General features: G+C 51.3%; 9 protein-coding genes across 9 annotated transcripts; 6 read left to right on the forward strand and 3 right to left on the reverse strand.

The window, feature by feature from the left end:
• Window positions 1-357: 357 nt before the first annotated feature.
• ASPVEDRAFT_187993 (alpha-glucosidase) lies at window positions 358-2,133 on the forward strand (the record flags this gene model as incomplete). Its single annotated transcript, XM_040809022.1, has 1 exon — window positions 358-2,133. One exon carries the CDS (start codon window positions 358-360, stop codon window positions 2,131-2,133), a length of 1,776 nt encoding a protein of 591 aa, XP_040665453.1.
• Window positions 2,134-2,739: 606 nt separating this feature from the next.
• On the reverse strand, window positions 2,740-4,905 carry ASPVEDRAFT_39068 (uncharacterized protein). The gene is made up of 4 exons (XM_040811828.1): window positions 4,160-4,905; window positions 3,761-4,068; window positions 3,512-3,698; window positions 2,740-3,439 (listed from the first exon to the last, which is right to left on the reverse strand). The coding sequence occupies exons 1-4, from the start codon at window positions 4,720-4,722 to the stop codon at window positions 2,800-2,802; spliced, it is 1,698 nt and encodes a 565-aa protein (XP_040665454.1). The 5' UTR covers window positions 4,723-4,905; the 3' UTR covers window positions 2,740-2,799.
• Window positions 4,906-5,165: 260 nt separating this feature from the next.
• ASPVEDRAFT_51053 (Zn(II)2Cys6 transcription factor) lies at window positions 5,166-7,215 on the reverse strand (the record flags this gene model as incomplete). The annotated part of the gene is made up of 4 exons (XM_040814415.1): window positions 5,166-6,182; window positions 6,229-6,970; window positions 7,021-7,124; window positions 7,174-7,215. 4 exons carry the CDS (start codon window positions 7,213-7,215, stop codon window positions 5,166-5,168), a joined length of 1,905 nt encoding a protein of 634 aa, XP_040665455.1.
• Window positions 7,216-8,167: 952 nt separating this feature from the next.
• ASPVEDRAFT_187999 (uncharacterized protein) lies at window positions 8,168-11,778 on the forward strand. The gene is made up of 6 exons (XM_040809023.1): window positions 8,168-9,148; window positions 9,192-9,622; window positions 9,664-10,701; window positions 10,753-10,854; window positions 10,901-11,014; window positions 11,058-11,778. Exons 1-6 carry the CDS (start codon window positions 8,215-8,217, stop codon window positions 11,670-11,672), a joined length of 3,234 nt encoding a protein of 1,077 aa, XP_040665456.1. The 5' UTR covers window positions 8,168-8,214; the 3' UTR covers window positions 11,673-11,778.
• A 657-nt stretch (window positions 11,779-12,435) lies between these two features.
• Window positions 12,436-13,372, forward strand: ASPVEDRAFT_70028 (uncharacterized protein). The gene is made up of 2 exons (XM_040816053.1): window positions 12,436-12,956; window positions 13,014-13,372. Exons 1-2 carry the CDS (start codon window positions 12,481-12,483, stop codon window positions 13,231-13,233), a joined length of 696 nt encoding a protein of 231 aa, XP_040665457.1. The 5' UTR covers window positions 12,436-12,480; the 3' UTR covers window positions 13,234-13,372.
• A 767-nt stretch (window positions 13,373-14,139) lies between these two features.
• On the forward strand, window positions 14,140-14,995 carry ASPVEDRAFT_81289 (uncharacterized protein; the record flags this gene model as incomplete). Its single annotated transcript, XM_040817014.1, has 2 exons — window positions 14,140-14,669; window positions 14,761-14,995. The coding sequence occupies 2 exons, from the start codon at window positions 14,140-14,142 to the stop codon at window positions 14,993-14,995; spliced, it is 765 nt and encodes a 254-aa protein (XP_040665458.1).
• A 356-nt stretch (window positions 14,996-15,351) lies between these two features.
• Window positions 15,352-16,647, reverse strand: ASPVEDRAFT_39071 (uncharacterized protein). Its single transcript, XM_040811829.1, has one exon. The coding sequence runs from the start codon at window positions 16,465-16,467 to the stop codon at window positions 15,472-15,474; it is 996 nt and encodes a 331-aa protein (XP_040665459.1). The 5' UTR covers window positions 16,468-16,647; the 3' UTR covers window positions 15,352-15,471.
• Window positions 16,648-18,359: 1,712 nt separating this feature from the next.
• ASPVEDRAFT_39074 (uncharacterized protein) lies at window positions 18,360-18,746 on the forward strand. Its single transcript, XM_040811831.1, has 2 exons — window positions 18,360-18,422; window positions 18,475-18,746. Exon 2 carries the CDS (start codon window positions 18,477-18,479, stop codon window positions 18,693-18,695), a length of 219 nt encoding a protein of 72 aa, XP_040665460.1. The 5' UTR covers window positions 18,360-18,422; window positions 18,475-18,476; the 3' UTR covers window positions 18,696-18,746.
• A 4,654-nt stretch (window positions 18,747-23,400) lies between these two features.
• Window positions 23,401-26,500, forward strand: dppV (dipeptidyl peptidase DppV). The gene is made up of 7 exons (XM_040811832.1): window positions 23,401-23,907; window positions 23,957-24,008; window positions 24,053-24,285; window positions 24,333-25,338; window positions 25,392-25,614; window positions 25,664-26,108; window positions 26,160-26,500. The coding sequence occupies exons 1-7, from the start codon at window positions 23,843-23,845 to the stop codon at window positions 26,305-26,307; spliced, it is 2,172 nt and encodes a 723-aa protein (XP_040665461.1). The 5' UTR covers window positions 23,401-23,842; the 3' UTR covers window positions 26,308-26,500.
• The last annotated feature ends 207 nt before the right edge of the window (window positions 26,501-26,707 follow it).

A 26,707-nucleotide genomic window follows, 5' to 3' on the forward strand; every position in this document is an offset into this window, starting at 1 on the left:
CGTGAATAGTAAAGTGGAGTCATATTCCTCAGCATTATGCGGAGAACGCCAGTAAATCCATGCCCAAGTGGCTGATATAAGTGGAGATTGTGCCCCCAGACTCCAACATCTCCCCAGACACCAGCGATGTTAGGGAATTTGCCTGCCAATCAGGGGCCTATGGATCGGCATACTCGCCGTACCAGGAAATCTTCCTGACCTTGTCCAATCGGCCTTACCGAGTGCGTCGATTCCTTCTTGTTTCGCAGATACACACTCGACGATGTAACGTGGGACCTAGGGCTATATAAGAGGGAGTTGGAGACTTTGAAAAGATTGACACTCCAGGGAAATTCTGTGTGCCGATATACGGTGAAAATGCTTCTTCAGAATATTCTGCTGCTGCTGAGTGCAACCCTGGCTGCGGCCTGGAAACCACAGCCCTCTGCATGGTGGAAGGAGGGCGTGGTCTACCAGGTCTATCCAGCCAGTTTCAAGGAGAGTCGCACCGAAAATGCGATCGGATGGGGCGACATCAAAGGAATTACCGACAATCTCGACCACATCCAGTCGCTCGGGGCGGACATTATATGGCTTTCACCGTTCTACGAGAGCCCGATGAAGGACATGGGCTACGATATTAGCGACTATGACTCGGTGGCCAAGCTGTTCGGCGGGAGCCTCGAGGATATCAAGACATTCATCGCACAAGTGCACAAACGTGGCATGCGCTGCATTTTCGATCTCGTCATCAACCACACCAGCGACAAGCACAAGTGGTTCAAGGAGTCCGCCAGCTCGAAGACAAACCCCAAGCGCGACTGGTACTTCTGGAGACAGCCTCAGTATAAGAACGGGACTATGTACCCTCCCAACAACTGGAAGGGTAACAACAACGGCAGCTCATGGACATACGATAACCACACCGGAGAGTACTATCTCAACATATTCGACTACTACCAGCCTGACTTGAACTGGGACAACCCGAAGACTAGACAAGCTATCTTCAGAGACGCCATGCAGTACTGGCTAGACATGGGCATCGACGGCTTCCGCATGGATGTCTTCGCTCGCTACAGCAAGCCGGCCGGATTGCCTGACGTGCCTGCAAATGACAATGAATTCCACGATGCCATGGACCTCTGGACCAACGGACCCCATGAGCACGAATACCTCCGACAGATGAACCGTGAAGTCCTCTCTCGCTATGACACCTTCACCGTCGGCGAGTACGGCATAGAAACCAACATGAGCATCGTCCAAGACTACGTCGGTGCATCTCGCAACGAAGTAAACACCGTCTTCCTCATGAACATGTGCGACATCGGCCGCAGCGGATTCGAGTTCATCGGATGGAACCTCACAGGTTGGCGAGACGCAATCGACTTTACACAGCGCGTAGGTAGTCCCACGACAGGAGACGGCTGGAACTCGGTATATCTCGAGAACCACGACACCCCGCGCTCAATTACGCGCTTCGCAGACGACACGCCCGAATACCGCGTCCAGAGCGGCAAGGCGCTCTCCGTACTCCTGTCGACTCTGTCTGGCACTCTATTCCTCTACCAGGGCCAGGAAATCGGCATGATCAACGTGCCCGACACATGGAAGCTGTCGGACTTCCGAGACCGCGTCGGGATAGACAATTACAACAACCTTACGGAGCATGGCGTGAGTCCCAGCGAGGCTCTGGCAACCCTTCAGCTGCTGGGCCGTGACAACGACCGTACCCCTTTCAACTGGGATTCCAGTGGACGCGGATTCTCCACCAGCAACACTACCTGGATTCCCCGAGCGAACCTCGAAATCAACCTTGCAGACCAGAAGGACCACCCGAACAGCGTGTATAGCTTCTGGGTGAATATGCTGCGTCTGCGCAAGGAGCAAAAGAGCTCGTTGGTGTACGGAGAATTCGAGTTCCTCGAGTGGGAGGACGAGAACTTCCTCGTATACCAAAAGACAGCCAATTCCGAAGAGGTGGTCGTGTTTATTAACCTGTCCACTGAAGCGGGCAAGCCACCAGTGGCCATCCCAGATAACTCCGAGCTGCTTGTGTATACTCACGATGACCCTTCGGGGGCTGAGTTTCAGCCGTTTGAGGCCAGGGTCTATAAGCAGGCAGGTTCTAGCCCCACACCACGAGCAAACCCTTAGTTAGTTAAATATTTGAAGGCTGCTGTGGCGGGAAAACAGATGCGAATATCCGAGTGCAGGGAATGATATTGTGGAGGCGTTGAGGTTTGTTCGCCTACCCTCGGACAGGCAGGAACAGCGCCGACAGTTTCCGGTGACTTCGTTCTCTAGCCTTACATAGGAATGGATAAGAGTACCAACGTCAACGATTTTTGTTCGTTTTAATCATAGCGAGACACGGCTTTAGATAGAACGGATTTTTTTTCTAGTCAAACCTACCTTGTGCGCGCCCTTTCTAGGGCAATCCCCACCAATAGCACCCGGCTATCCGGTCTATATTTCAGGAGAGCGTCGCTGATAAGGCCTCGCTCAATATTTTCTCCCCGTAGGACCCCCCCGTAGGGGGTAAATATTGTAGAAAATGCGGAGCAGTGTCACTGTTGATTGCATTCGAGATACCCAACCTTCTCAAGATAACGCACCTTGGCTTTCACAGCGTCGCAAAGCACAGAAATAGCCAAAGGGGTACCTACCGGGCGTCTATGTGGATTGCGCACAACAATCACTATAAGGCATTTACTTAGTATGAAGATCGCCTAGCGAGCCATCAAACTACACGAGGGTGACTTGGGTGATAAAACGCATGCATTTGAATTATAGATGTCGAATTTCAAGCAACAGCAGAATCTAGCTCTTCGCAGACGACGGCAACCGCGGCAACTTAATAGGCAGCACCAGGAGTGCAGATATAACCGCAGCAATGAGACAGGACCCGAATGCCAGGCGTAATGCAGCCTCGTAGCTTTGCACTACTTGCTCCCTATATGGTTGGTCCAACTTCGCGATTGCGTCGACCGATGCCCGCGCTAGGGCAATGACCTCGTCTTTTCGCAGCCCGTGAACGAAGATATGGAGGTATCGTAGGAGCGCATTTTGAACAACAACACTGCTTAGCGCGACACCTAGGATTGTGCCTATGCTGCGCCAGATAAAAAGAGTGCTCACAATAATGGCCTGCTCGTCATGCGCAGACGTGGCAAGGACTGCCACAGCGGTAGTGGTGTACTGTAGTCCATTCGCAACAGCGTATGGAACTAAGGGGAGCAAATACACCACAGCAGAGGCGCCCCGCTGCATGCAGACCAGCCAGATGATAGAAAACACATACAATGCTGCGGCGCACACAAGTGGCCAATGCAGGCGTCGCGTCCTGGTAATCAAGAACCCGATCAAAGCACCTGTAGCAGCTGATACGATGGCCGGAAGCATAAGTCGGAGGCCAGACGAGGTACCGCTGATTAAAAGCACGGCTTGAAAGTATAGTGGCCTAGGTTCGAAGCATTGTGGTTAGCAGGATTTTAATGAATCACTCGGAGGGGAAAGAAAATGCTGTCCTTACACGTTGAATAGGATGGCATTTGAGATCATCGCACCCAAGAAGTTGGAAAGAATCAGATTAGCTCGTGGCCTGCCAGAGATGAATCTCAGTGGCATAATGGGCTTTCCCACGCGAGACTCGATCAGGAGGAACGCTGGGAAAGAACTGGTAGATGCCATCAAGGAGGCGACGACAAATGGGTGAGACCCTTGGTAGACGAGTTAGCCTATTCCAACAACACAGGGCATAGGCAAGTTGTCTTAAACTTACAAGGAAGGATATTGCCGCCGAGATCCAACCCAAAAATGAGCGTCGACACAGCCAGGGTAAGCAAGAACGCACCAGGCGCGTCAAACTCTCTAATGACCTTTTCTACAGGCTCCCTCTCCCCAACTACGCCCAAGTTATCTGGAATGACTACTCCAACAATACCTAAGCATATTAGCAGCGGAGGAACCTGCACGCCAAACTCCCATCGCCAGCCGATTGCCTCGGCAATGACACCACCAAATGTGGCCCCTAACCCGGCCCCGATGCCGATTACAACGTTGATATATGATAGATAAATCCCTCGACGTCTGTACCATCGTGAGTTCGAGAGCTTGCTTAGGCTTTCGGGGCTATGGAGCCAAGGGATTGAAAACCAATCTTGGCTAGCCGGATACGTACTCGACAGGTATCATGTCACTCATCATGATACTCCCCATTAGCAGAGTGCCTCCAGCACCTATCCCGCACACTGCCCTTGCGACAATGAGGCTTCCTATACTTGTGGCGAGAGAACACCAGAGCGTGGCTACTGACAAAATGGCCGTGGTGCCGAGAAAAAGCGGCTTCCTACCGAGTGCGTCCGACAGGCGGCCAAGAAATGGCTGTGAGACAGTTGACGTTATCATGAAAGCCGTCGAAAGCCAGGATGCAGAGTGGGCGGCACCAAAGTACGACATTATAGCTGGATGGGAGGATGCCATGATGGTTGTATCAAAGAAGCAGATGAACTGCGTCGCGAGGATTTGCGAGAATATAGTCCAGAACCGCGCTGGTGATAACCCGGCCAGGAATGGAGAGGGCTTCCTCGTTGTCTGGTCCTCTCGTGCAGCAGCAGCCTCGTGTTGCTGCAGAAGGTTGACGTCCTCGCTGGAGATTGGGTCAGTGGCCTTGATCTGCCTCCCCAAGCCAACCCAATGGGCGAGCTTCATCTCCCATTTCTTGATCCATTTCCCCGTGAACATGAAGGTACCGGTTTAGGAGTGCCTCGTGGCAGCCCCGGAATTACTACGTGTAAGACTAGAAATATTAACCTTGGTATAACCACTAATTTCCTCAAGAATCAAGGACTGGAGCAACTCACTCCAGCTGTCTTCTGTCGCCACGACTGGCGAGGATGCAGTTATGGTAGGACTTGCTGGTGGAAACCCAACTCTCTGCGACTCTATTTCTGAACTTCACACCCCAAATAAACTGTCTCTGACTTGGGCAAGGAAACAAGAAATGATGCGGAACCCACCACGGAGTCATGTTGCGATGTTGCATCTCGAATGTTTACTGGACCCCTTGCATGGAGTTAGTCAGCTGCATAGTTGATGAGCGACCCTAAGGGGTTGGTTACTCGTCGCGCCTAGGACGCCTTCAGCTGTTCTATACGGTCGAAAAATCAGAAGATCCTGAACCAATGTTATGTATGGTGTATAATATCCAAATCATGCTCCCTCTCCCCCTTCTTCACCTTCCACGCGGCACTATGCCCCAGCTGCACAAGCTCCATCACAAACTCACAAATCTCCTGAATATGCCCAATCTCCTCCGCGCACAGCTTCTCCGTCGGAATCTTGCGCGTGATATTCCCAATCTCCGACAGGATCAGCAAGTCGCTATCCGCCGGCTGTCCGAGCGGGTGAATCAGGATGTTAATGAACAGCGGCATCGCAGCCATAGGCCCATAATGCGAGACCACCCAGACCGAATCCTCCTTCCAGAAATCAACCACGGTATCTAGGAATCGGAAGATGGACCGGCTAGCTTCGATGGAGAGGTCGGCGCTCGAGTGCACGACGCTGTGGAGGTCGTCTGGGAGATTCCGCTCCAGATCGCCGCATTTGCGAACCAAGGTGTGGATGTTTATCATGGTGGAGAGGTAATCGAGCTGCAGATTTATAAGACGCGTGCGGTCTTCAGGGCTCATGCTTGAGGGGAGGGAGAGGGAGTAGTCTGCGGGTGGGATTGAGAGGCGAGGACGGTAGGGCGGGTCTGTGGATATTCTCCATTCTTCGAGTTCGTCGTCGAGCTGGCGGACGTGAGCGAGCAGTTCGCCCTCTGTGTATTTAAATGCACGTGGTGAGCAGAGGAGGCGACTGGCGTTTTCTTTGATCTTTGCGAGGTTCGTGTCGCGTGGTTGATTGTACCAGGTTGCCTGGGGGCTGTATTCGCCCGGGTGGCTTACGTCACAGTAGTCTGAGGTCAGAAGCGGCGTGTTGTCGGTGCGCAGGGAGGCGTCTTTGTCGAAGCAGTAGCATAGCCAGAAGAGCCGTCGAATGTGGAGCCTGCATTGTTCGTCGAATGTGGGAATGTGCTGCGGGACGATAACCAGGCCGGTCAGGAGGATATGTCCGCCGAGGTCGCATACCATGCGGCAGGCAGTTGAAAATGATACCAATGCTTCTCGACATTTGCCTTTCATTTTCTGATACGCCCACTGCTAATGTTAGTTAAACACTAATCGTGGGTTCTTGGTGGCCTACCAGTAGAAGGGTGGCCTGGAGGCTGTCCAGATTCGCTGCGCCATTGACGACAGTCAAAAGACGCTTGGCTTCTTGAATACAGTCTGCTTCTGGAAAGAATTCGACCTGCTGGGCTTCTTCAGTGCGTGTGACCAGCGCAAGCATGGCCCAGAGACACGCCTCTGCTGATGACCGAGTTCCCAGATCGTTCTTCACCTCGTATGCTCTGAAGATGGTCCCCTCAAAAAGGGCCCTGTCTAGAATTGGGAACACAATCGAAGTCTTTGATCTTAGGAAAGCACCAAAGAGATATCTACATGTCGGTTCAGGAGGCAGCGGTCTCTCCCGCTCCGACAACACAGGCGAGGAAGCACATGGTACACTGCCAATGGGATTCCCGAATATGTCAAAGTTCTCTAGAAAGGATCGCTGGCCCGTGCCTTCATATATCCACTGGCGCCCACGGGATGAAAGGATTCCTACACCCTTGAAATACCAGTTGTTGCCGAGCTGGCATCGCGACAGCCTGTAGGCAGGCGCAGGCGTTTCGGTGGTATTCGCCCGGACAGTTTGGACGTTCTCGCCCTGCTGCCCTGTATCTGGAGTATAATTTGTATAATAGGGAATCTGTCTTGAAACCTCGGGGATTGCTCTTTCAGGCCACGAGACACCGACAGGGGTATTCCCAGACGAGGCAGACCGGATAGCCTCCTCAAGCTGCTCGACCCGCTGGGACAATTCCTGCACAACATCGGTAGTAGTCCTGTCACTACTGTCAGATTCAACCTTTGTAAGGGATCGATATCCAGGTACCTCTTGTTTGGGTCTTTGTGGATGACCCTGTCAAAGGTACAAGACAGGCCCTGACTCGTGCACCAGTCACAAGTGCCTCCCGGAGATCTGATCAAGCATTGGATCTGATAAGATAAGTATTAATATCGCCCAACCCGATGAGAAACGACGTACCTTTCGCTTGTAGCAGACGTCGCAGGCGCGACGAGGAGGCATTTCTTATCAGATTGAAATCGGAAGACGGAAACAAAGAAAACAAGCGGGAGTGGAGACGGAAGACGGAGTCCGATTACTAATACCGCAATTACTATCTCGAATATAATGACCATTTCTGTCGCCTGTTTGCGCTGAATACAATTACACTAAACATCAAAATGGCTCGCTACTTTACTGTTAATATGCACTATTACTGAATTGCAGGAGTGAAGGCATCAGCACCGAGCAGATCTACGAACTGCACAATGTTTTCGGGGTTTGTGAGCCCTCGTAACTCGTAACCGCAGCATTGAGTGTGTAGTAATGTGTACAGGACACGGATGGTGGTGGTGAGTCCAACCGGTAAGACCTTCCGCGAGGCTGACGAGGATCACGAGGGCAGATTAAGGGTAAGCAAGTAGAACGAGGAGCTAAGTACAGGTCGTTTGGCAGTAAAGGAGAGAATGGATTTGTCCAGCCCGTAACGGAGAAGTAGCGTACTTGGCGTGATTCCTGCGAGACTCAGGAGGGGAACGTGGGGGAAAAGAACAGCTGGCTATGTCAGAATTATGAAGGGATTTATGGATATTGATGCGTTGAATGTCGCGAATAATGATGAGAAATAATAAAATAATCAATAAGGTGGAGCATCTCCTTTCCGTCTCCGATTACCAAAGGCCCATCTGGCCGATCGTGGCCTCACTGGTCAAATTAAAACAGAATAAAGTAAATAAATCGTTTCCGACTCCGATTAGCTAAGATCGATGGCGTCTTATCAGATCCCACACTGCCCAATGATTCGCGGAGACACAGCCAGCTGGGGCGCGGCGCGCTCCAGATTTGGCATTCATCCGTTGTCCAGAGCTCACAGGAGACCCTGATCTTACTCGATGTGATTTTTCTTACATCAGGGGCGTGGGCCCTTGCAGACCGCAGGCTAAACATGCTGTTGCTGTTATTATACCGTGACCCCCAGATCTGACAAGAATGATCTCGCCTCAACCGTAAGCTTGCTACAGCATGGCCAGCAACTTGCTCGACCCTAATGCCCTGCTGAGCCCACGCCAGCGGTCAGCAAGCGAAGCAGACACGGTCGTCTCCGCCGAGCCCTCGTTCTGCACCGGCGAGACCACCGCGGCGCCGAGTCTCGTCGTGCCCGACCCGAAACAAGCCCTCGAGCCAGACCCCGGCACCGAAGCCGACTTCCATGTCGTCGATAATCCATTCGACTATAGCCCTGGCCAGCTGAACAAGCTGCTGAACCCAAAGTCGCTCGATGCGTTCAGAGCGTTAGGTGGGATCGAGGGGATAGCTCGTGGCCTGCACGTTGATATCGATGCCGGTCTTAGCGTGGATGAGGATGGACAGGCTTCTGCCGCCAGGACTCGAGTATACGGGCGAAATCAACTTCCGCCAAAGAAGCCAAAGTCGATTTGGAGACTGATGTGGATTACGATGCACGAGGCGGTCTTAGTCATGTTGTTGGTGGCGGGTGTGATATCCCTTGCGCTTGGCCTGTACGAGACTTTCGGTGTGCATAAGGAGGCTGGTAGTCCGACGTCTGTTGACTGGGTCGAGGGCGTTGCTATTCTCGCGGCGGTAGTTATTGTTGTCGTCGTCGCGTCGCATAATGACTGGCAAAAAGAAAAGGCGTTTGTCAAGCTGAATACCAAAAAGGATGATAGAGAGGTGAAGGTACTCCGGTCTGGGAAGTCGATGCTCATCAATGTCAGCGATGTCGTTGTAGGAGATATTGTCTATTTGGAGCCTGGAGACCTTGTGCCTGTCGATGGTATCCTTGTCAATGGTCATAATGTCAAGTGCGATGAATCGTCTGCCACCGGTGAGTCCGATGCGCTGAGAAAGACTGCCGGGCCACACGTTTTCGAAATGGAGACGAAGAGTACAAAGGAGCCGGACCCTTTCATCATCTCTGGCTCGAGGGTTCTTGAAGGTAAGTCGTCCACAACTAGCTAATGATGAATGCTAATTTGCAGGCATGGGAACCTTCCTTTGCACCTCTGTCGGCGTACACTGCAGCTTCGGCAAGATCATGATGTCAATCCGGACAGACATCGAGTCCACACCTTTACAGAAGAAGCTGGAAGGCTTAGCGGTGGCCATTGCAAAACTCGGTGGTGGTGCATCAGCGCTCATGTTCTTCGTCCTCCTGTTCCGCTTCTGCGCCAACCTCCCTCAAGACCACCGACCCCCAGAGGAGAAGGCGTCCACCTTCGTCGACCTCCTCGTCGTGGCCATTTCTCTTATTGCCGTCGCCGTGCCCGAGGGTCTCCCTCTCGCTGTGACTCTCGCGCTCGCCTTCGCCACTACCCGTCTGCTCAAGGAGAACAACCTGGTCAGGGTTCTCCGGGCATGCGAAACCATGGGGAATGCCACATGCATCTGCTCGGACAAGACCGGAACCTTGGTGCGTAACGAAAGCGAGGACCTGGCTCCGCTAATTGATAGACCACGAACAAAATGACCGTTGTCGCCGGCTGCTTTGGAGCTTCTAGTTTCACCTCTGATGTCTCTTCATGGGGGTCGAACTTATCCCAGGACATGAAACAGCTCCTCATCCACTCCGTCGCTATCAACTCCACCGCATTCGAAGGAGAGCAGGACGGCACCCTAACATTTATAGGTCCTAAGACGGAGACTGCGCTGCTCCAGCTCGCCAAAGACCATCTCGGCATGCAATCCCTGGCGGAAACGCGGGCGAACGAAGACACTGTCCTTATCGAGCCGTTTGACTCGATCAAGAAATACATGGTCGCCGTTATCAAAGTCCCGTCGGGCTACAGACTGTTGATAAAGGGAGCATCGGAAATCGTGCTCCGGTTCTGCACGACGCAGATGAACGTATCAACTGGTGATATCGAACCCGTGGACCGCAAAGCCACGGAAGACGCCATCACCGCGTTCGCGGGAAAGTCTCTCCGCACGATTGGCATCGTGTATAAAGATTTCGAAGAGATTCCTGACCTCGAGAATTTGAATGACCTCACACTCCTCGGCGTGGTCGGGATCCAGGATCCAGTGCGTCCTGGGGTTCCCGCGGCTGTCCAGAATGCTCTTCGTGCTGGCGTGAGGACGCGGATGGTCACTGGGGATAATATAATAACTGCCCGGGCTATCGCCACAGAGTGCGGTATCTTCACCGATGGAATTGTAATGGAGGGGCCCGAGTTCCGAAGATTATCTGAAGAAGAGCTGGACAGGACTATCCCACGCCTACAAGTCCTAGCCCGTTCTTCGCCCGAGGATAAACGCATCTTGGTTACACGTCTCAAAGCCGTGGGCGAAACTGTAGCTGTTACAGGTGATGGTACTAATGACGCGCCTGCACTGAAAGCTGCAGATGTTGGTTTCTCCATGGGCGTCTCTGGTACAGAAGTAGCAAAGGAGGCATCTGAAATCATCCTCATGGATGATAACTTCACCTCAATCGTCACAGCGCTGAAATGGGGACGTGCTGTCAACGACGCCGTGCAGAAGTTCCTCCAGGTATACCTATCCTTGCATATCCCCTGATGGCATTTCGGCTAATGTTAACAGTTCCAAATCACCGTCAACATCACTGCCGTCTTGCTCGCGTTCATTACATCCATGTACAATGAAGACATGGAGCCTGTGCTCAAGGCTGTGCAACTTCTCTGGGTAGGTGAAATCTCAGCGAATTCACGTTTGTATGCTAATATATTAGATCAACCTCATCATGGACACCATGGCCGCCCTAGCCCTAGCCACAGACCCTCCCACAGACGCCATCCTGGACAGACCACCCCAGCCAAAGTCCGCACCGCTGATTACCATGAACGTGAGTTACCACCATAAGATATCTTACCAAGCTAACCAATTAGATGTGGAAAATGATAATCGGCCAATCCATCTTCCAGCTCGTGGTAATCCTCGTGCTGTACTTCGCCGGCGGAGCCATCCTACACTACGACGTCGGCATCGCGAGCGAAAAACTCCAACTCGACACGATAATATTCAACATCTTCGTCTGGATGCAGATCTTCAACGAACTGAACTGCCGCCGCCTCGACAACAAACTAAACGTCTTTGTCGGGGTGCACAGGAACTGGTTCTTCATCGCTATCAACCTCATCATGATCGGGCTGCAGATTGCCATCGTCTTCGTCGGCGATACGGTCTTTGATATTGACCCCGACGGCCTAGATGGACCGCAGTGGGCTATTTCAATCCTGGTAGCGGCGTTTAGTCTGCCTTGGGGTGTTGTTGTGCGGTTCTTCCCCGATGAGTGGTTTGCCTGGTGTGTTCATCTTGTTGCGCCGCCGTTTGTCGTTTGCTATCGGTATATGTCGAAGGGGTTTCGGTGGCTTGGAAGGCTTTTTAAGAAGTCTGATAAAAAGGTTATAGAGGCAGGGCATTCAGGTCAAGACACGCCAAAGCATCAGAAGATGTCTGCACCGCCGCCGATTTTTGTTGATGTTCAAATGGAAAAGGTGTGATGCAGGGGCAATGGTTCACTCTTACTGCCAGCGCTCCGCTCGCAGCCATTTGTAGACAATACGAGGAGTAATCAAAATACCACCTCAGTTGAAAAGGTTTAACAATGTTAATGTTCCAACCTCCTACTAGTCGTGTGAATGGTCACCTTTCACTTGTTCCCTCCAAGACCCCTTTTTATAATGCCAGCCTTCCACCCGGAAAGCAGCTTGAGCAGATGTCGCTCCGCTAAAAATGTATATGCCATTTCCAGCACCATTCTGGATAGAGACATCAGGTTAACAGGTATTCAAGGGAGTGGCCGGGCTTATAGAGAAGCAGGTGCGCATCAACGGCGCTCACCAACCCGTGTCATTGAACATCAGCCCCAGTGCAGGCACTGTAAGGCGGGGATATTCACTCTTCCAATCGACAGACCAATCCGGTATCACAATAGACGGCTCAATCGCGCGGCCGTTTTGAACTCGGAGTCCGGGGGCTGTGCAAGAGAGCTCCGTTCGCACCACTCACCCAAATGTGGTGGGGCAATCGACAATTGACAAGCGGCTGTACCGGTAAGCTGACGATCTTCGATGAACCTGAACTGTTAACAACAAGGCTAGTAATTTTGCCATCGAATCAACATGCGGAATCAACATGCGAATGCGTACCGCGCCAAGAATGCAGACTTTCGTCGCATCGCCTTAGCATGGCGAGGCGTAATAGATGGGTATAAATGGACCCTTCATCCGCACCATCTCCATTCAACTGCTACGAGCAAGCCCTCTTCATTCTAACAGTCCTCAGAGCCTTCTTATCAACTTTTAAAGCATGGATTCCTCACCGTCCAATTGTGGGTGGCATTCCGCGGTCCGGGATGACATGAGACACTACCTTGCTGGCACTCCTGGTCCATCACCACCCATAGATACCATTCCACCTGAGTCCGTGTTGCTTAATTGGCATGACATCGCTCCGTGCGATTACATATTATCTCATTTTATCCCCCAGACCTCCGCACAAGCGCTCGGCTCCGGAGATAATTCCCCGTATGATAACCAAGCTCCCGCCGTATGTCGTGACACCGATGCCCCAGCGAATGACGGATTGAGCGACTTTTATCCGCATAGGCCATCTAACATCCAGCCCCAGCTAGCCGGGCAGTCTTCTGAACTTGGCGCCCCCTTGGAGCCCTATATTATTGACCCACCCGTTCAGGTGCAGACAGAGCGACCTCGTCTATATCAGTCAGCATCAAAGCCACGGCGCCGACGGGCAGCTCCTAGATCCAAAGCTCAGGAGAACCGGTACTGTACCCGCTCCTCGATTATAAGTGCTTGAGCTGATGTTCTGGTTGTTGACAGGATAAACAAACAACAACCTGTCGCCGGGACATTCAAATGCAAATGGGAAGACTGCCCTAACACCGATGGCTTCTCGCGCAAGGGCGAGTTGCAGCGACACGTTATTACGATTCATCTCTCACCGCGGTCGTTTGAGTGTCCTAAGACGAACTGTGAATGGGCTTTTAATAGGAAGGATAACCTGGGCCAGCATTTGGATCGTGTGCACGAGCCGAACTAGGCTTTTGTACAGGAGGTTCAATTGGTTAAAAGATGCCATTTGGTAGGCAAAGGCTTTGTTTTAGTCAATGATTGTTCGGGAACATGGCATTGTTGGATTAGGTATGGAGTAGATTAGTAGAAGGTATACTCCTTTTGAGCCCCAAATTTAGTTATTAGTTGGTCATTATCAATTCGTGTTTTATTAAGGAAGTTCATGATGATACGCTGCGTTGCTTCGATACAAAATGCCTCTTATAATTCGTAAAATAGTGAGTTGGCTATGCGATGAGTAGTATTTGTACACTCTGTAAGGTTTGTCGTGGGTGGCCAGTGAATACGTATATATATTGGCATGCAAGCGTGGTTTAGCCAGATTTCCCATAGCTAAACCCCTGCTATACTGAACACGGATACAGCAAAATTACCTGTGGATCTTATTTCACATCGTTGATTGGATGCAGCTGACAAGGAGGCTGAGATTCCCTGGTGCCTCTGGGGTTGAGAACCCCCGCCGTTTCGTAGCCACTCACGTCAAAGTGCGGTGATGCCGATCTGAGTCCATGCGGTTTTCCATGATACGGTATGGTATTGTATGCAGCGAGAAGGTTGCAGGGCAAACGGCAAATTACGAGGGCTGGGCTCGGTAATATTCGGTAATCAGACAGCGAAAGGTAACTCTTCATTCAATCCTTGATTTATCATTGGTGGCTCCCCCCCCCTCCGCTCACGCATGTTCAATTGATTTATTATAAGTTGCCATTTCAAGACTCAGGACTCGATGATGGCTCCTTGAAATATCTGACTATATATTAAACAGTTACTTTTTTCTCCTTCCTTCCTTCATTTCTTTCATCGATCTACTCACAACCTCATCCTATCATAGCAAATCACATTCCTCTCCGTCATTCCACCTAGTTGTACTATCATGCCGTCCTTTCCTCCCAACACTGGGTGGCAGCTCCCTAGCCAATCAGACGAGCCATCTAATGGCTGGGGCGACCGATACAACAACGAGCCTGCTCGAGCCCCGAACCAAATGGTATCCATGGGCCTTGGTACTCAACCTGACCTCTCCCAGACCGAGATGTTCAATCATCCCCTACGTTTCTACCACTCCCACGCACCTGCGCCCTTTGTCGGTTCTGCAGATAGCCTTCCGGCCCAGGATTCCGGCCTTAGCTTACTTGATCTGAGTTGTCTACCCCAAGAGGTGCCCTCAAATGGCATGACTGCCGGCTGCAATGAGCCATCTATGCAGGACCAGGCGATCAACTTGTACCCGGCACCTGACACCAACCAAGCACTCTCCAACAGAAATCCCTCAATGCAGCTGTCAATGCCAGTTCCGGTGCGGACGCAGGCGCAGCGACTGGAACCGGCACCTCGCACGCCACAGTTAGGACCAAGACGAGGCCGCCGAAATGCGCACCCCCGCCGAAGCCTCGATCAGAGAGCGTAAGTAGCCCAACACTATCTACCCCGCTCCCTACCTACTGCCCAAGTTGAAAGACACCATTTTGACAACTTCGCTTCTGCCATATAGCAGGCGCGGCGCACAACGGGTTCGCGTATCCCGATGCGAATGGAAGAATTGCGACCAAACCTTCAACCGCAAGGGAGACAGAGACCGGCATGTCAAATCCCTGCATCTATCGCCGAAGGCCCTAGAATGTCCAGAGGAGGACTGTGGCCGTAAGTTCAGCAGGAGGGACAACCTGCGCGACCATGTGAATAATGTGCATCGTGGGGTAGCAACCGGTCTTTTGCAAGAGTCGGGTTGAATTGGACCATTGCACCAAATATTCAGTTATTTGGGTTATTGGACTGGCGGGCATAGACATCGGGTTTAATTTGATTAAGTTTCGGGAATCTGGGATGGCGTGGGAAATTGTTATTGGATTATGGACGGAGTAGTTAAGTAAAATACATTATTTGGATTAATAGTTGTTCATTAGAAATTTATGCAGTAATTTTATGCAGACACCCACAGGATCATTTGCCATCACCCTCCTAGAAGAAGCCTGGAACCCCCCAGCACCTAATAATGGCGCATACGTCTTGCAGTTCTGTAACTGGTTACTCCCATCCATCTCTATTTCGGGTGTTATCGGTTTGGCGTTTAGATTGTTGGTTGATAGGAGCATCTTCAAGATTTATACCAACGCGGTGTATTTGAAACATTCAACCTTCATAAAGTATAAAAGTTCGTTTTTCAGATTCATATCGTTTATGTACATAACAGAATATGCTGGTTATATCACATTGTTGCAGGTCTCACTTGCTCCATAGCACCCGGCTGTGGAGCATTCCCCGAAGCTTTCCTCGTAGAGCCGGACCAGTCGATCCCCGCGCCAGTCAGTGAGGGCGGGCGTTGAGCCGAGTGGTCTCCATTTGCGCCTCCACTGGTAAAGTCGGAGAAGGTATTGGCGTTGCGAATAAACGAGGTCCTCCGCACCCTATCGGCTTGTTTTGTCCTCCGCGTTTTCGTAATAGCAACAAGCCTACCCAGGACCGCAAATTCCAGCTTAACCTTGACGCTGTATACAAACACCTTTAGACAGACCTGGACTGAGTAGTGATTCAAGTATTCCACCGAAATCACGGCGATGTCGAGGATCATGGTGATGGTGTTGATGGCCAGCAGCTCGTACATGATCTTTTTGGCCCGACTCTTTCCCTCGGGACTAACTTTGAGAAGTTTCACAGTTGACCATATATAGATACTAGAGATGAAGAGTTCCTGGACACAGAACCCCGTGACCTGGAGTCGCTCAGTGACAGCATAGGCGTAGTTCCAGGTAGGTGTACCGATGAATGCCGAGCCATACATGGAAATCGAATTCGGGACGACCAGGAGAATGATGACGATAATAATCCCATCCAGGAGGAAGCGGAGGAACGTTTCGTGGTAGAAAACAAGAAACAGGCGTGAGTAAAGGATAAGCGATTGAACGGGGACGGTTGCGATAAAGCCAACCCAAGCCACGGGCAGGCTGGCTGCAAGGGGTGCGACATTCCAGTAATGGAGTATAGACCCAATGGTATAGGGGATCATGCCGATAGATGAGATGAGAAGGCACCAGAAATATAACCCCCGCCATTCGCGAAATGTCCAGCAGGAGAGCGTGATCAGCTCCAGGGAGTTAGAAAGGGCGAGGGCGAGAAAGACGGCCAAGAGCAGCTCGGTGGTAAAGCTGACGCTGTCGTCTATCCCTTGGACGAGCCCCGGGGGCGTTTGATGTAGGTGCACCATGAACGCAGTGTCAAGATGGCCTGCAGGTATCTGTCGGCATTGTGGATATTCGTTCAACCGGACCTGCGGCAGATGATTATGAATTCCGCAATCTAGCAGGCGCCCAGGTCATTTCAAAGAAGGGGAGTTCAGAAACCTGCAATCCCCAGGTTGGGGAAGGTCTCTAATGGTCGCCACACGTCACATGGCCAGACGTTGAGATAGCATCTAGGCACACTCGAACCATAGTTCGCCGGCGGCCACATTGTACTTCCAGCCTACCACCGAGCGGCGCATGTGGACCACGGACCGTTCGAGCTACCCCACTGCGCCAACCGGCTGCTGTCACTCGTCATTGAGACGGAGCATCTATTATTGGCGTATTTTAACTTTTCGTAGTGCGAAGCCTTGAGCTGGCAGACGATCTGGTATAATCTTGTCCTTATATACTTAATGGAGCGTCGTCTATCCCAACGACAACGCCAAGACATTTTTTCTTTGTTTCATGACCTCGTTGCACCTTCACAATAAGCCTGTGATGAGGTATCCCTGCTAGTCAAGGGTGATGGGTGACATCATCCCTTCCGTCACTGAACCACCCTTGCGCCTTCCTTTCTTTCAGCTCTAAAATGCTGACTACCAGTCCTAAAGGGAAGGCACAACTCCCATCGCTCCTTCCATTCTTGAATCCTGAATAGTCCTAAAATAGCATCAACACATTCACGGCAAGTGCGACCGGTCATTCCTCGACCACGACTACGGAACGGGCCGTCTTATCGGTCTTGTCACTTCAGGATGCCGCCACGAGCAGACTACACCCAGACGGGATACCGAGACGAGCTGTTCCGAAACACGAATGAACAGGACCATTCCGACCAACCCGGCACTACTTCGGTATCTCAGGCCGCGACAACGTGCCCTGTGCGTCACGGGTCCCGATGAAAAGTTCTCCCGCCAAGACTTTGTTCCGATGGTGGCCGGTGTTTCCGTATAGACCTCGTAGGGCATGGTCTTCGCCGATGCCTAGAACGGGGCTTTGACCACTTTGGCTCGTTGTTGCATTGAAGCGCCACTGTAAAGAGGCAAGTATTCTGTATGCTTCTACTGCTTGGGGGCTAAAAGGAACGAACGCGGTGGCGATTATAAAATATTTAGTAGAGATGTTGAGTCATAGTTCTTGGTTTTCTTGGGAATATCTGCCAAGGTGAAGACGACGTAATTGGGAATTGAATATTAATTTTCCAGCACGGTGTGGTAAGTATGGGAATATATCATCGGGTTGACAACATTGGAACAACTACCATAAAGCCAAAACACTACAACGTCATGATCACAAGCTACCTTGCAGGTTTGATATCGGTATAGACTCGGACAGGAAAATTTGCACAGTTAGTCAGGCCGAATGTTCGAAGCCAAGCCGGTGGCGATATCCCGGAGATGGCTCGGCGATAGATAATACACGTCATGAACGGCTTACGTGAGTTATGCGGGAGCTATGCTCAAAAGGGAAGACCTAATTAACCAATCACAACTAGCGACACCATTATGTCACCCCACCGACTGATCATCTTGACCTGTGACAGGCTGTCCATGTGCCTCACCCTGTAATAGCGAACAAACTTTGGCCGCCGTCTGGTCAGTGTTTGGGCTGCTGATGAAATGATGCAAGGACGTTAGCAAAAATTTTCGTACAGCTATAGTGGGTCAGGGACAGGTTTTGCGAGCTTTGGCTGGGCGTTTGCGATAATATGAGTCAATTCGGCGATATCATGGAGATGGTTCGGCGAAAAAAAATCGGGTTCTGGGCTGGCATCAAGTGTCAAGAATTTTCACCTCAAATCTATAAGTAGCCCTGGATATCCGGTGAGATGGACATTGAATTTGGATATCATCAAAAACATACCTGCAAAAGACTACAATAATATATTGTCTAATCTCAATACTTCCAATTCAATACATTTACTACTCTTCTACAAGTGAGCATACCCACCCACTCCACTCTGCCGAACTATATCTAACAATACACAGTCATGGCAGACCTCACTATGAGCCGAGTCTCCTCGACGGACAACAAGTCCCAATCAAGCAGCATCCGCAGCAAGGCCTCTTCCATCTCCGTTTCCCTCAAGAAAGGCTTCTCGTCCTTCAAGGCACAATGGGGTCCCGGTTTGGCCGCAAAGGAGCACTGGGACGACGAGTACACCTTCCCTGCTGGACGTTGGGCTGGTCAGGGCCTCGACCCTAGGTAAGCACCGAGCGCAATTAAACTATTCTTTTAGCTGTATCTAACTGTTTCACAGCTGGTGGACTCCCTACGACCGCCAGATCCATCACGCTTGAAGATCAAGCATGAAACGCGATCGCCGGTATATCACCTGCTGATTGCCCAATCACGAATACAACAACGACGAACAACCTCTAAAACAATAATAACAAAACAAAACAAAAAAATGGATCAAGCGAAGGGTGTTAGGACAACTCGACGGAATTTTTCTTTTGTTTGGACTCGATAGATTACTTCACTCCTCGATGGTCACGGCTGGCCGTCGTCCATAGTTATGATACCCTAAAAATTAATCATAATCTTACCTAAAATTTATCCATACTTCCCGACAAAGTAGTTCTTTACAAAGTAGAATTTGGGCGCGGCCAAAGAATTAGTATCGCATGGGTAATCAATTCTAAAGCTAGAAAGCACCAAACTAGAAACCCTTTCTTAGTGGACGAGATGGGTTTACATCCATATGATGCCAACTGACCTTAAGAAACATCGCGAAATTGAGCTGAAGGGATTGGTTGCTACCATTACCCTATCGGGGGTAAGCAACTGACACCACGCATCGCATGCGCATTAACCGTCGTAGATGAAGATTAAACCGTGGAACAAGAAGGCAGAGAAAGACAGAGAGAGGCAGAACCAGGGAGGGTCGCTCCTTCCACTTATCATATTCGAACCATTCCTTCCTATTGCACTCTGAGAGCTATCGCGCCTTCCATGATGGCTCGTACAACTAAAATTATCCCCAAACGGAAGGTGCAACGGGCCGCCGATGGACATGGGATGGATAGGTAGGTACCAGCCGGTGCTTCCCTATTTAACTGAACTGTCGGGTCGTTATTCTTAATTATATATTAGTCAGATGGGCTACCATACTGGAATACACCATTACATGACGCTTCAGGTGAAGTTTCCTACCGACGTGAATAAGATGGGAGTAGGCCCACGCTTGCCCATGGAAGCTGATACCAAACCGACTGACACTACTCATCTAGTGACACGGCAGAAAATTCCAACTCCTGCAGATTAAAACCAGGGATATACTTCGGCCCTGAATTTTGTTGTGAATAGCGCATCGAAGAGGCTAACTTCGTGAGCGGTTGGCATCAATATAGGGTCAGCGACAGAGCTGGAACCATCGATATCTTGACGATCCCGAAGACGACCCTAAATGACAAAGAAATTATACTATGGAATCTTGCTCCTTATTATGTCATTGGTCATCTCTGGGGCGAAAGGGGAACTGCCACCCCTTCAATAATACCCCAGCATGGATGGAACAGGAACAGACTGATGAGATCGCACAGATAGCTGGGACCTTTTCACAGCGGTGACTCCGGCACAGCCACCGACCAGCGCCAAGCGCACAACTAGCCCCGACAGCCATGGCGCGGCGCGGCCGGATGTAATACAATGGAGGCCAGAGACCGGTTCGTTACCCCGCGGGGTATACATAAATCAATGATGGGAGGATTGAGCCATTGCATGGGAGATTAGCCTTGCCCAATCGTCGTTATATATATTTTACGAGGCTGAAACCCGGGTGGCGGAGCAGGGATATGCAACCTTCGTGGTCCAACTATTGGCGATATCTGCAGCTCGAACTCGCACACAGCCTTGTCTGCAATATGACCCTCGCCGTGCGGCGACTTGTGACCTCCCCATTAAAACAGCATCTTGCGCTGTTTTGAAAAAGAAAAGTAAAAAAAAGAGAGAGAGAGAGAATCCAAACCGTAACCACCAACTCTGCAAGCTGAAATACTGCAACTGTCATGTACCGCCATCGATCGCTGATGTTTGAAGGGTGGTTTTGCTGTCGTTGTCAGAACCTGAATAACCCGAACTTGACGGCTGAACATTGTTCGAGCTGCAATCATACAAAATGCATGGGCTGCAGACATCTCGAGTTTCCGAGGAGCTCGCCACGCGAAACTGATGCAGGCGTGCCTGTGCAAAACACAGTGCCTGGACTGGAAACCGAGCCGCGAAACGAGCCCCAAGTTGGCATCCATACCGAGCCCTTGGAAGAGCCTGGAGGCAGAGATCTGAACGATGCATACTCCGAGTCTGACTCTGAGGACGGTCTCTTCTCAGATCAGTCACAATCAAGTCGCACGTCGGCAATGTCCGCGGATATGACGACGGCTGCAACCACAGAGCTGGTGCAATTACTACTCGACGACCCTTTGATAGTTACATGTGTCAAAGAGGCTTTTCGTGAGACATCCATGTCCAGGAAAAAGCTCCAAAATAAGCTGTGCCGACTTCTCAAACCGTGGGCCCAGGAGTTGAAACTGGAATCCGAACCCAAACCGTACGAGAAGTACGTTGCGCCGATAATTATCAGACGCTTATCGAGGAATATATCTTACCAACTGTGTGCTTCCATTACTGGCGAGGACGGTGGACATTTACTTTTAGACACGGTGCCGGACGAAACAGCCTATCGTGCCAAAGTAGAAGACTATATGCAGCAGAGGCGGAAGCATTACCAGCGAAGCAAACGCCGGTCCCGAGATCCCAACGGAGGCTCTGATGACGGCTCACAATCAGATACCGATAGTGAAGATGATGGCTTCGGGATGGACTTTGAGTTCCCAAACCTGGAACGGCTTCGACATTTTCTCGTCAAGAGCCAACCATACCAATTCCTCCGTGGGAACCTCTTCTACCTTGCGTATCCAGATTTACATGAACTGTTTAAGAAACAAATGACCAGCCTCTCTCGATTGCCCATTCTGCCTCTCAGAGACATTCATCAATGGCAAACCGTCATCAGCGAGACGCAGTACGCTTCTCCGCATACCATGTTTCTCACCCGCCTGGAAATGAAGGGGCGGGTCAATGCTTGCCAGGGTCTCATAGAGAAATGGACTGGGGTGAAGTGGGATTGGTGGCCACTGAGACCGTGTACGAGGACTCTGGCTCCCAGTGAACAAAGGCTGTTCTGGATTTGTGTACGTTGGGAGTTTCTCCATCTGGTAGACACGCACTAACTCGACTGTAGCATTGTGGGCATCAAGGATGGATCGAGCTGACTCCGACGGTTGCAAACGCAGTTCAGCGGTTCCTTGACAAATATCGGGCTGGCGAAGTGAGCGCACAGGGGCTTAGGCAACTGCTATCACAAGACACGCGAAACCCGGGCCAGTCCCGCCCCGGTCAGTATAGCAATCGTCCGACTCGGACTTTAAGCACAAATCTACAATCAAACACGCCGCAGTCTGGTTCTATCCGACCACCTGGCCCTGCTGCCCTATCGCAGCCGAGCAGAGCATCTGTTCAAGCACCTCACCAAGTCAATACTAAGGTACATGGTACTGTGAAGCGAGATAGATACGTAATTATTCTAGTGAAGCGAGGAGACAGATACCTCATGTCCCAAGTTGACGTTGGTCAACTCTGTGATCACACATTCTTCCAGTCCCTTCGCACAGAGTATCGTCGGCTGCGCGGGTGGTTGCGGAATCTGCTCAGCGTGTGGCGATATTCGCACTGTGATTTTTACCAGGTATCCGTTTCCACGTGTACCAGCTGTTTCTCTTTCTAACCAAATGTTTTCGAGCAGTTCGAGAATTCGACGACTCCGCGTATGCGCCGAAGTTGAAGAATGACTACCCACCCTGCAAAGACCACTACGATTATAATCCAGTGCCGATGGACATCATTCCCCCAATAACCGAACATGAATTCTACGCGCGGTTCTATGCCTGTTACTCGCCGAGCCGTTCACCGGTGCATATGTTCCATACATGCAGACAGCACACCAGCAACAACAATGATGCCCTTGGCCTTCTTCCCAAGAAAAAGACTAAACTTGAAGAACATGGTAGCAAGCGAGAGCGGTTCTGGGGAATTTACGCCCAGGAGATTGTTTGCTTCCGGTGGGTCGTCGCATATAATCTCGTCTGTATGCTCCCCATGTTGGTCTTCTTACTTCTGTGGATGCTCCCGTTGGGTTATAGAGGAGACCTCCAGAATGCCTCCGTACCTGCCACTGTCATGGTCGGGATGCTCACTCTGTTTTGGACTGTCTTTCTCGGAACCTTAAGGTATCCGGGGTCGAGGTAATTTGTTTATCTAACAAGTGTTTAGTCATGTCAAATCATCAGGCAGAGGTACGTTAAAGAAGTAGTATATGGCTCGTATCTCGAGATGACAGGGATATATCCTCGTAATTGCTATCGTAATCTACTTGATTCGACTCCTTGTCCAACCAAATACGCATTTACACGGGCCAACTTAGCCTTCCATGGGAAGGCCTTGCTGCGATGATGCTTGTTTATTTCCCGGTGATATTTGTCGGTTATCGGCGGCAGATTCGCTTCTCTTTGTTAGTCCAGATACCAAGTTGATTGGCCAGACCTGGCATGGCTGTTATTGTGCGATTGAACCTTCTCATACATCTCTTCATGGATTTACGAGAAGCGTTGACCCTGCTTGACAGTTTGTTGGGGATTGGCCGTCCCATTCTGTACCTGAAGTCATACAAGCGAATGCAAGGGCAAGCCATGGCTAGAAGTGAAGGAAACATCCAGGGGAATATTCTGGAATGGACGGAACCCGCCGATAGCCTGCATGTCCAAGCCGATGTTAAGCTGAGATTAAAGCGATAGTGTCATTTCCCCGCTTATCATGCGATCGATGTCACAATAAAACCAATCGAAGATAAGAATGACGCGAGCTGCAGCAATCGCATCGTATTTCATCTGGCTTTAATTTCGCTGGGAAATTGACCCCGACAGACGTTACATCCAGGCCACCAGCCACCAGCAGCAGCCAAACAATCGAATATCGTGCAGCTTGGCGTTGCAACCTCGGGGGCGCGATTGTTGAGAACAGGGCGGTTCTCCATGCAGACTAAGTGCAGCTAACTGAGTCCCAGGCTGAGATTCGCCTGGAATGCTTTGTCTCACTCCACTCTGCCAGGGATCCGGCCGATCCCTTCCAGCTCCCGTTAACGCCCTCTGCAATAGGAAGGTCAATAAGCACCAAAACATGCCAGACCGTGCGGAGATGTGCCCTGGTTATCTGCGGCCCAGATTACACCATCCCCTCACCCTATAAATAAGGCCCCCTTGGCCTTGGTTTGTCTGCTGCGCGATCACCGGCTTCACAATGGCTGCTTTCAGGTGGCTTTCGCTTGCAGCTGCAGCTTCGGCTGTGCTGGCTCTGACTCCAGAGTACGTCTTCTGTCCGTACGGTACCTACCTATCTAGCTAACAGTCGTAGGCAGCTGATCAGTGCTCCCCGCCGATCTGAGGCTATCCCCAACCCCTCCGGAGTAAGCACAACACTCCCTTTGGTAGGATGCTCTAACAATGGTAGACTGTCGCAATCTTCTCCAGCTCGCAGTACTCGTTCGATAGCCACGAGACCAGTTCCTCGTGGAGCTTGCTCGACATTAAATCAGGCAAAATCCGCCCCCTCACCAACAGCAGCGATGTCTCGGAGGTGGTCTGGTTGACTGACTCAACGGTCCTATACGTCAATGGCTCCAATGCCAACATCCCTGGTGGTTCTGAGCTCTGGGTGTCGGAGGTTTCCAAGTTTGGCTCAGGGTATGCCTCTAAACCGAGGACTGCGAAACCAATGCTAACCCCCGTAGATACAAGGCCGCCTCGCTGCCAGCTGCATTCTCTGGCCTGAAAATCGCGACCACTGAATCAGGAGACGTCAACTTCGTCGCCTACGCCAAGTCATATCCCAATGGCACTGCGTACAACGAGGAGCTCGCTGCCACTGCTCTCAGCAGCGCCCGCATCTACGACAGCATCTACGTGCGCCATTGGGACTACTATCTCGATACCACCTTCAATGCGGTCTTCTCCGGAAAGCTCAGACGAAGCCAGCACACGCGCTACGTCTCTGCCGGAGGATTGAAGAACCTCGTCTCCCCGGTCAAGAACGCCGAGTCCCCGTATCCCCCCTTCGGCGGCGCTTCCGACTATGACATCTCCTCTGACGGCAAATGGGTCGCATACAAGAGCAAGGCTCCTGATGTCCCGCAAGCCAACTACACTACGGCCTATATCTACCTCGTTCCTCACGATGGCTCCGAGACTGCTGCTCCCATCAACGGACCGGACAATGCCCCCAAGGGCATCGCAGGAGACTCCAACAACCCTGCCTTCTCACCCAACGGCAAAAGCCTGGCCTACTTCCAGATGGAAGAGGATACCTACGAGGCCGACCGCCGCGTGATATACGTCTACGACCTCGCATCCAAGGAGATCACCGCCCTCGCAACAGGCTGGGACAGCTCCCCCGACTCCCTCAAATGGATCGACGACCGAACCATCGTAGCCGGCTCCGAAGACCAGGGCAGCGGCAACCTCTTCCTAGTCCCCGTCGAGAAAGCAACAAGCGACGACTTCATCCCGGAGAAACTCACCAAGGGCAAGTTTGCCTCGGCCTACTATCTCCTCCCCAACAAGACCCTCCTCGTCACCGGCTCGACCCTGTACTCCAGCTGGTACGTCGACACCGTCAGCCTAGACCCCAAGAAGGGTGTGCTCAAGACCCTCGCCTCCGCGCACGAAATCGACCCCGAGCTCAGCGGTCTCGGGCCCAAGGATATCGACGATATCTGGTACACCGGCAACTGGACTGACGTAGGCACCCACCCCATACTGTGATAAAAAATGCTAATATACGGTAATGATAGATCCACGCCTGGGTCATCTACCCTGAAGGCTTCGACAAGAGCAAGAAATACCCGCTCGCATACCTCATCCACGGCGGCCCACAAGGCGCCTGGTATAACTCGTGGAGCACGCGCTGGAATCCCAAGGTCTTCGCGGACCAGGGCTACGTCGTCGTCGCGCCCAACCCAACCGGCTCCACGGGATACGGCGATGAACTCACCGACGCTATCCAGAATAACTGGGGTACCTCCCCAATTCTTCCTTATAACTGACAGAAGCTAACTAGCGACAGGCGGCGCACCATACGAAGACCTCGTCAAAGGCTGGGAATACATCCGCGATGAACTCCCCTACATCGACACCGAGAACGGTGTCGCCGCAGGCGCGTCTTACGGCGGGTTCATGGTAAACTGGATCCAAGGCAGCGACCTCGGCCGGAAATTCAAAGCGCTGGTCACACACGACGGGACATTTGTCGCGGACGCAAAGATCTCCACGGAGGAACTGTGGTTCATGCAGCGCGAGTTCAATGGGACGTTCTGGGATGCGAGGGAGAATTACCGCCGGTTTGACCCGAGCAGCCCCGAGAGGATCCTGCGCTTTGATACGCCGCATCTCGTTATCCATAATGATTTGGATTATCGGTTGCCTGTGGCGGAGGGGTTGTCGTTGTTTAATGTGCTCCAGGAGAGGGGGGTGCCGAGTCGGTTTTTGAACTTTCCGGATGAGAATCATTGGTACGTCTCTTCTTGCTTTCTGTTGACTTATGGATGGTGCTAATAGTGTAGGGTTACGAATCCGGAGAACAGTCTTGTCTGGCACCAGCAGGTGCTTGGCTGGTTGAACAAGTACTCTGGCGTTGGAGAGAGTAACGAGGATGCTATCAGTTTGGAGGATACCGCTGTGTCGGTCGTTGATATCAACCCGCCTGCGTGATGCCGTACATATATAGTACACAGTGCTAGTAATCCATATGATGTCAGGGACACCAAAATAAAGTGTAGACTCCGTGACCTAACAGCATAAATATGACCTTGGTCGGCCGAGATGTGTCACTATTATTTCTGTATTTATTAGAAACTGTATCCCGTTGTTCGGCACTCTTACCATAGAATTCATGTTCCGCCAGTAACCCTAAGCATCCCTAAGCATCCCTTCCCCGGTATAAATTCCATCTCAGTAAGTGCTATGAAATACCAGTTTAATACTCTATGATCAATGTTTTGCCATAGGCTGAGGCTGTTGAAGAAGAACAATATGTAATGGATAAACAGAGATACTCTCAAGCATGCCCCTGTTTATACTCTATGTCTTGCATTGGCTATATGTCAGCTCT

This window comes from Aspergillus versicolor (genome assembly GCF_001890125.1).
Source record: "Aspergillus versicolor CBS 583.65 unplaced genomic scaffold ASPVEscaffold_3, whole genome shotgun sequence".
NCBI classification, from domain to species: Eukaryota; Fungi; Ascomycota; class Eurotiomycetes; order Eurotiales; family Aspergillaceae; genus Aspergillus; species Aspergillus versicolor.

Excerpts from the sequence above, each read along its gene's own strand:
- ASPVEDRAFT_70028 (XM_040816053.1), top strand. The coding sequence starts at position 12,481 with ATGGATTCCTCACCGTCCAATTGTGGGTGGCATTCCGCGGTCCGGGAT. Across the intron at positions 12,957-13,013 it reads TCCAAAGCTCAGGAGAACCG|GATAAACAAACAACAACCTG; the intron begins GTACTGTACCCG and ends GGTTGTTGACAG.
- ASPVEDRAFT_187999 (XM_040809023.1), top strand. The coding sequence starts at position 8,215 with ATGGCCAGCAACTTGCTCGACCCTAATGCCCTGCTGAGCCCACGCCAG. Across the intron at positions 9,149-9,191 it reads TGGCTCGAGGGTTCTTGAAG|GCATGGGAACCTTCCTTTGC; the intron begins GTAAGTCGTCCA and ends GCTAATTTGCAG. Across the intron at positions 10,855-10,900 it reads AGGCTGTGCAACTTCTCTGG|ATCAACCTCATCATGGACAC; the intron begins GTAGGTGAAATC and ends CTAATATATTAG.
- ASPVEDRAFT_39074 (XM_040811831.1), top strand. The coding sequence starts at position 18,477 with ATGGCAGACCTCACTATGAGCCGAGTCTCCTCGACGGACAACAAGTCC.
- ASPVEDRAFT_39068 (XM_040811828.1), bottom strand. The coding sequence starts at position 4,722 with ATGTTCACGGGGAAATGGATCAAGAAATGGGAGATGAAGCTCGCCCAT. Across the intron at positions 4,069-4,159 it reads AGTGACATGATACCTGTCGA|ACGTCGAGGGATTTATCTAT; the intron begins GTACGTATCCGG and ends ACGATGGTACAG. Across the intron at positions 3,699-3,760 it reads CGGCGGCAATATCCTTCCTT|GGTCTCACCCATTTGTCGTC; the intron begins GTAAGTTTAAGA and ends TCGTCTACCAAG.
- dppV (XM_040811832.1), top strand. The coding sequence starts at position 23,843 with ATGGCTGCTTTCAGGTGGCTTTCGCTTGCAGCTGCAGCTTCGGCTGTG. Across the intron at positions 24,286-24,332 it reads GTTTCCAAGTTTGGCTCAGG|ATACAAGGCCGCCTCGCTGC; the intron begins GTATGCCTCTAA and ends TAACCCCCGTAG. Across the intron at positions 25,615-25,663 it reads CGCTATCCAGAATAACTGGG|GCGGCGCACCATACGAAGAC; the intron begins GTACCTCCCCAA and ends AACTAGCGACAG.
- ASPVEDRAFT_39071 (XM_040811829.1), bottom strand. The coding sequence starts at position 16,467 with ATGGTGCACCTACATCAAACGCCCCCGGGGCTCGTCCAAGGGATAGAC.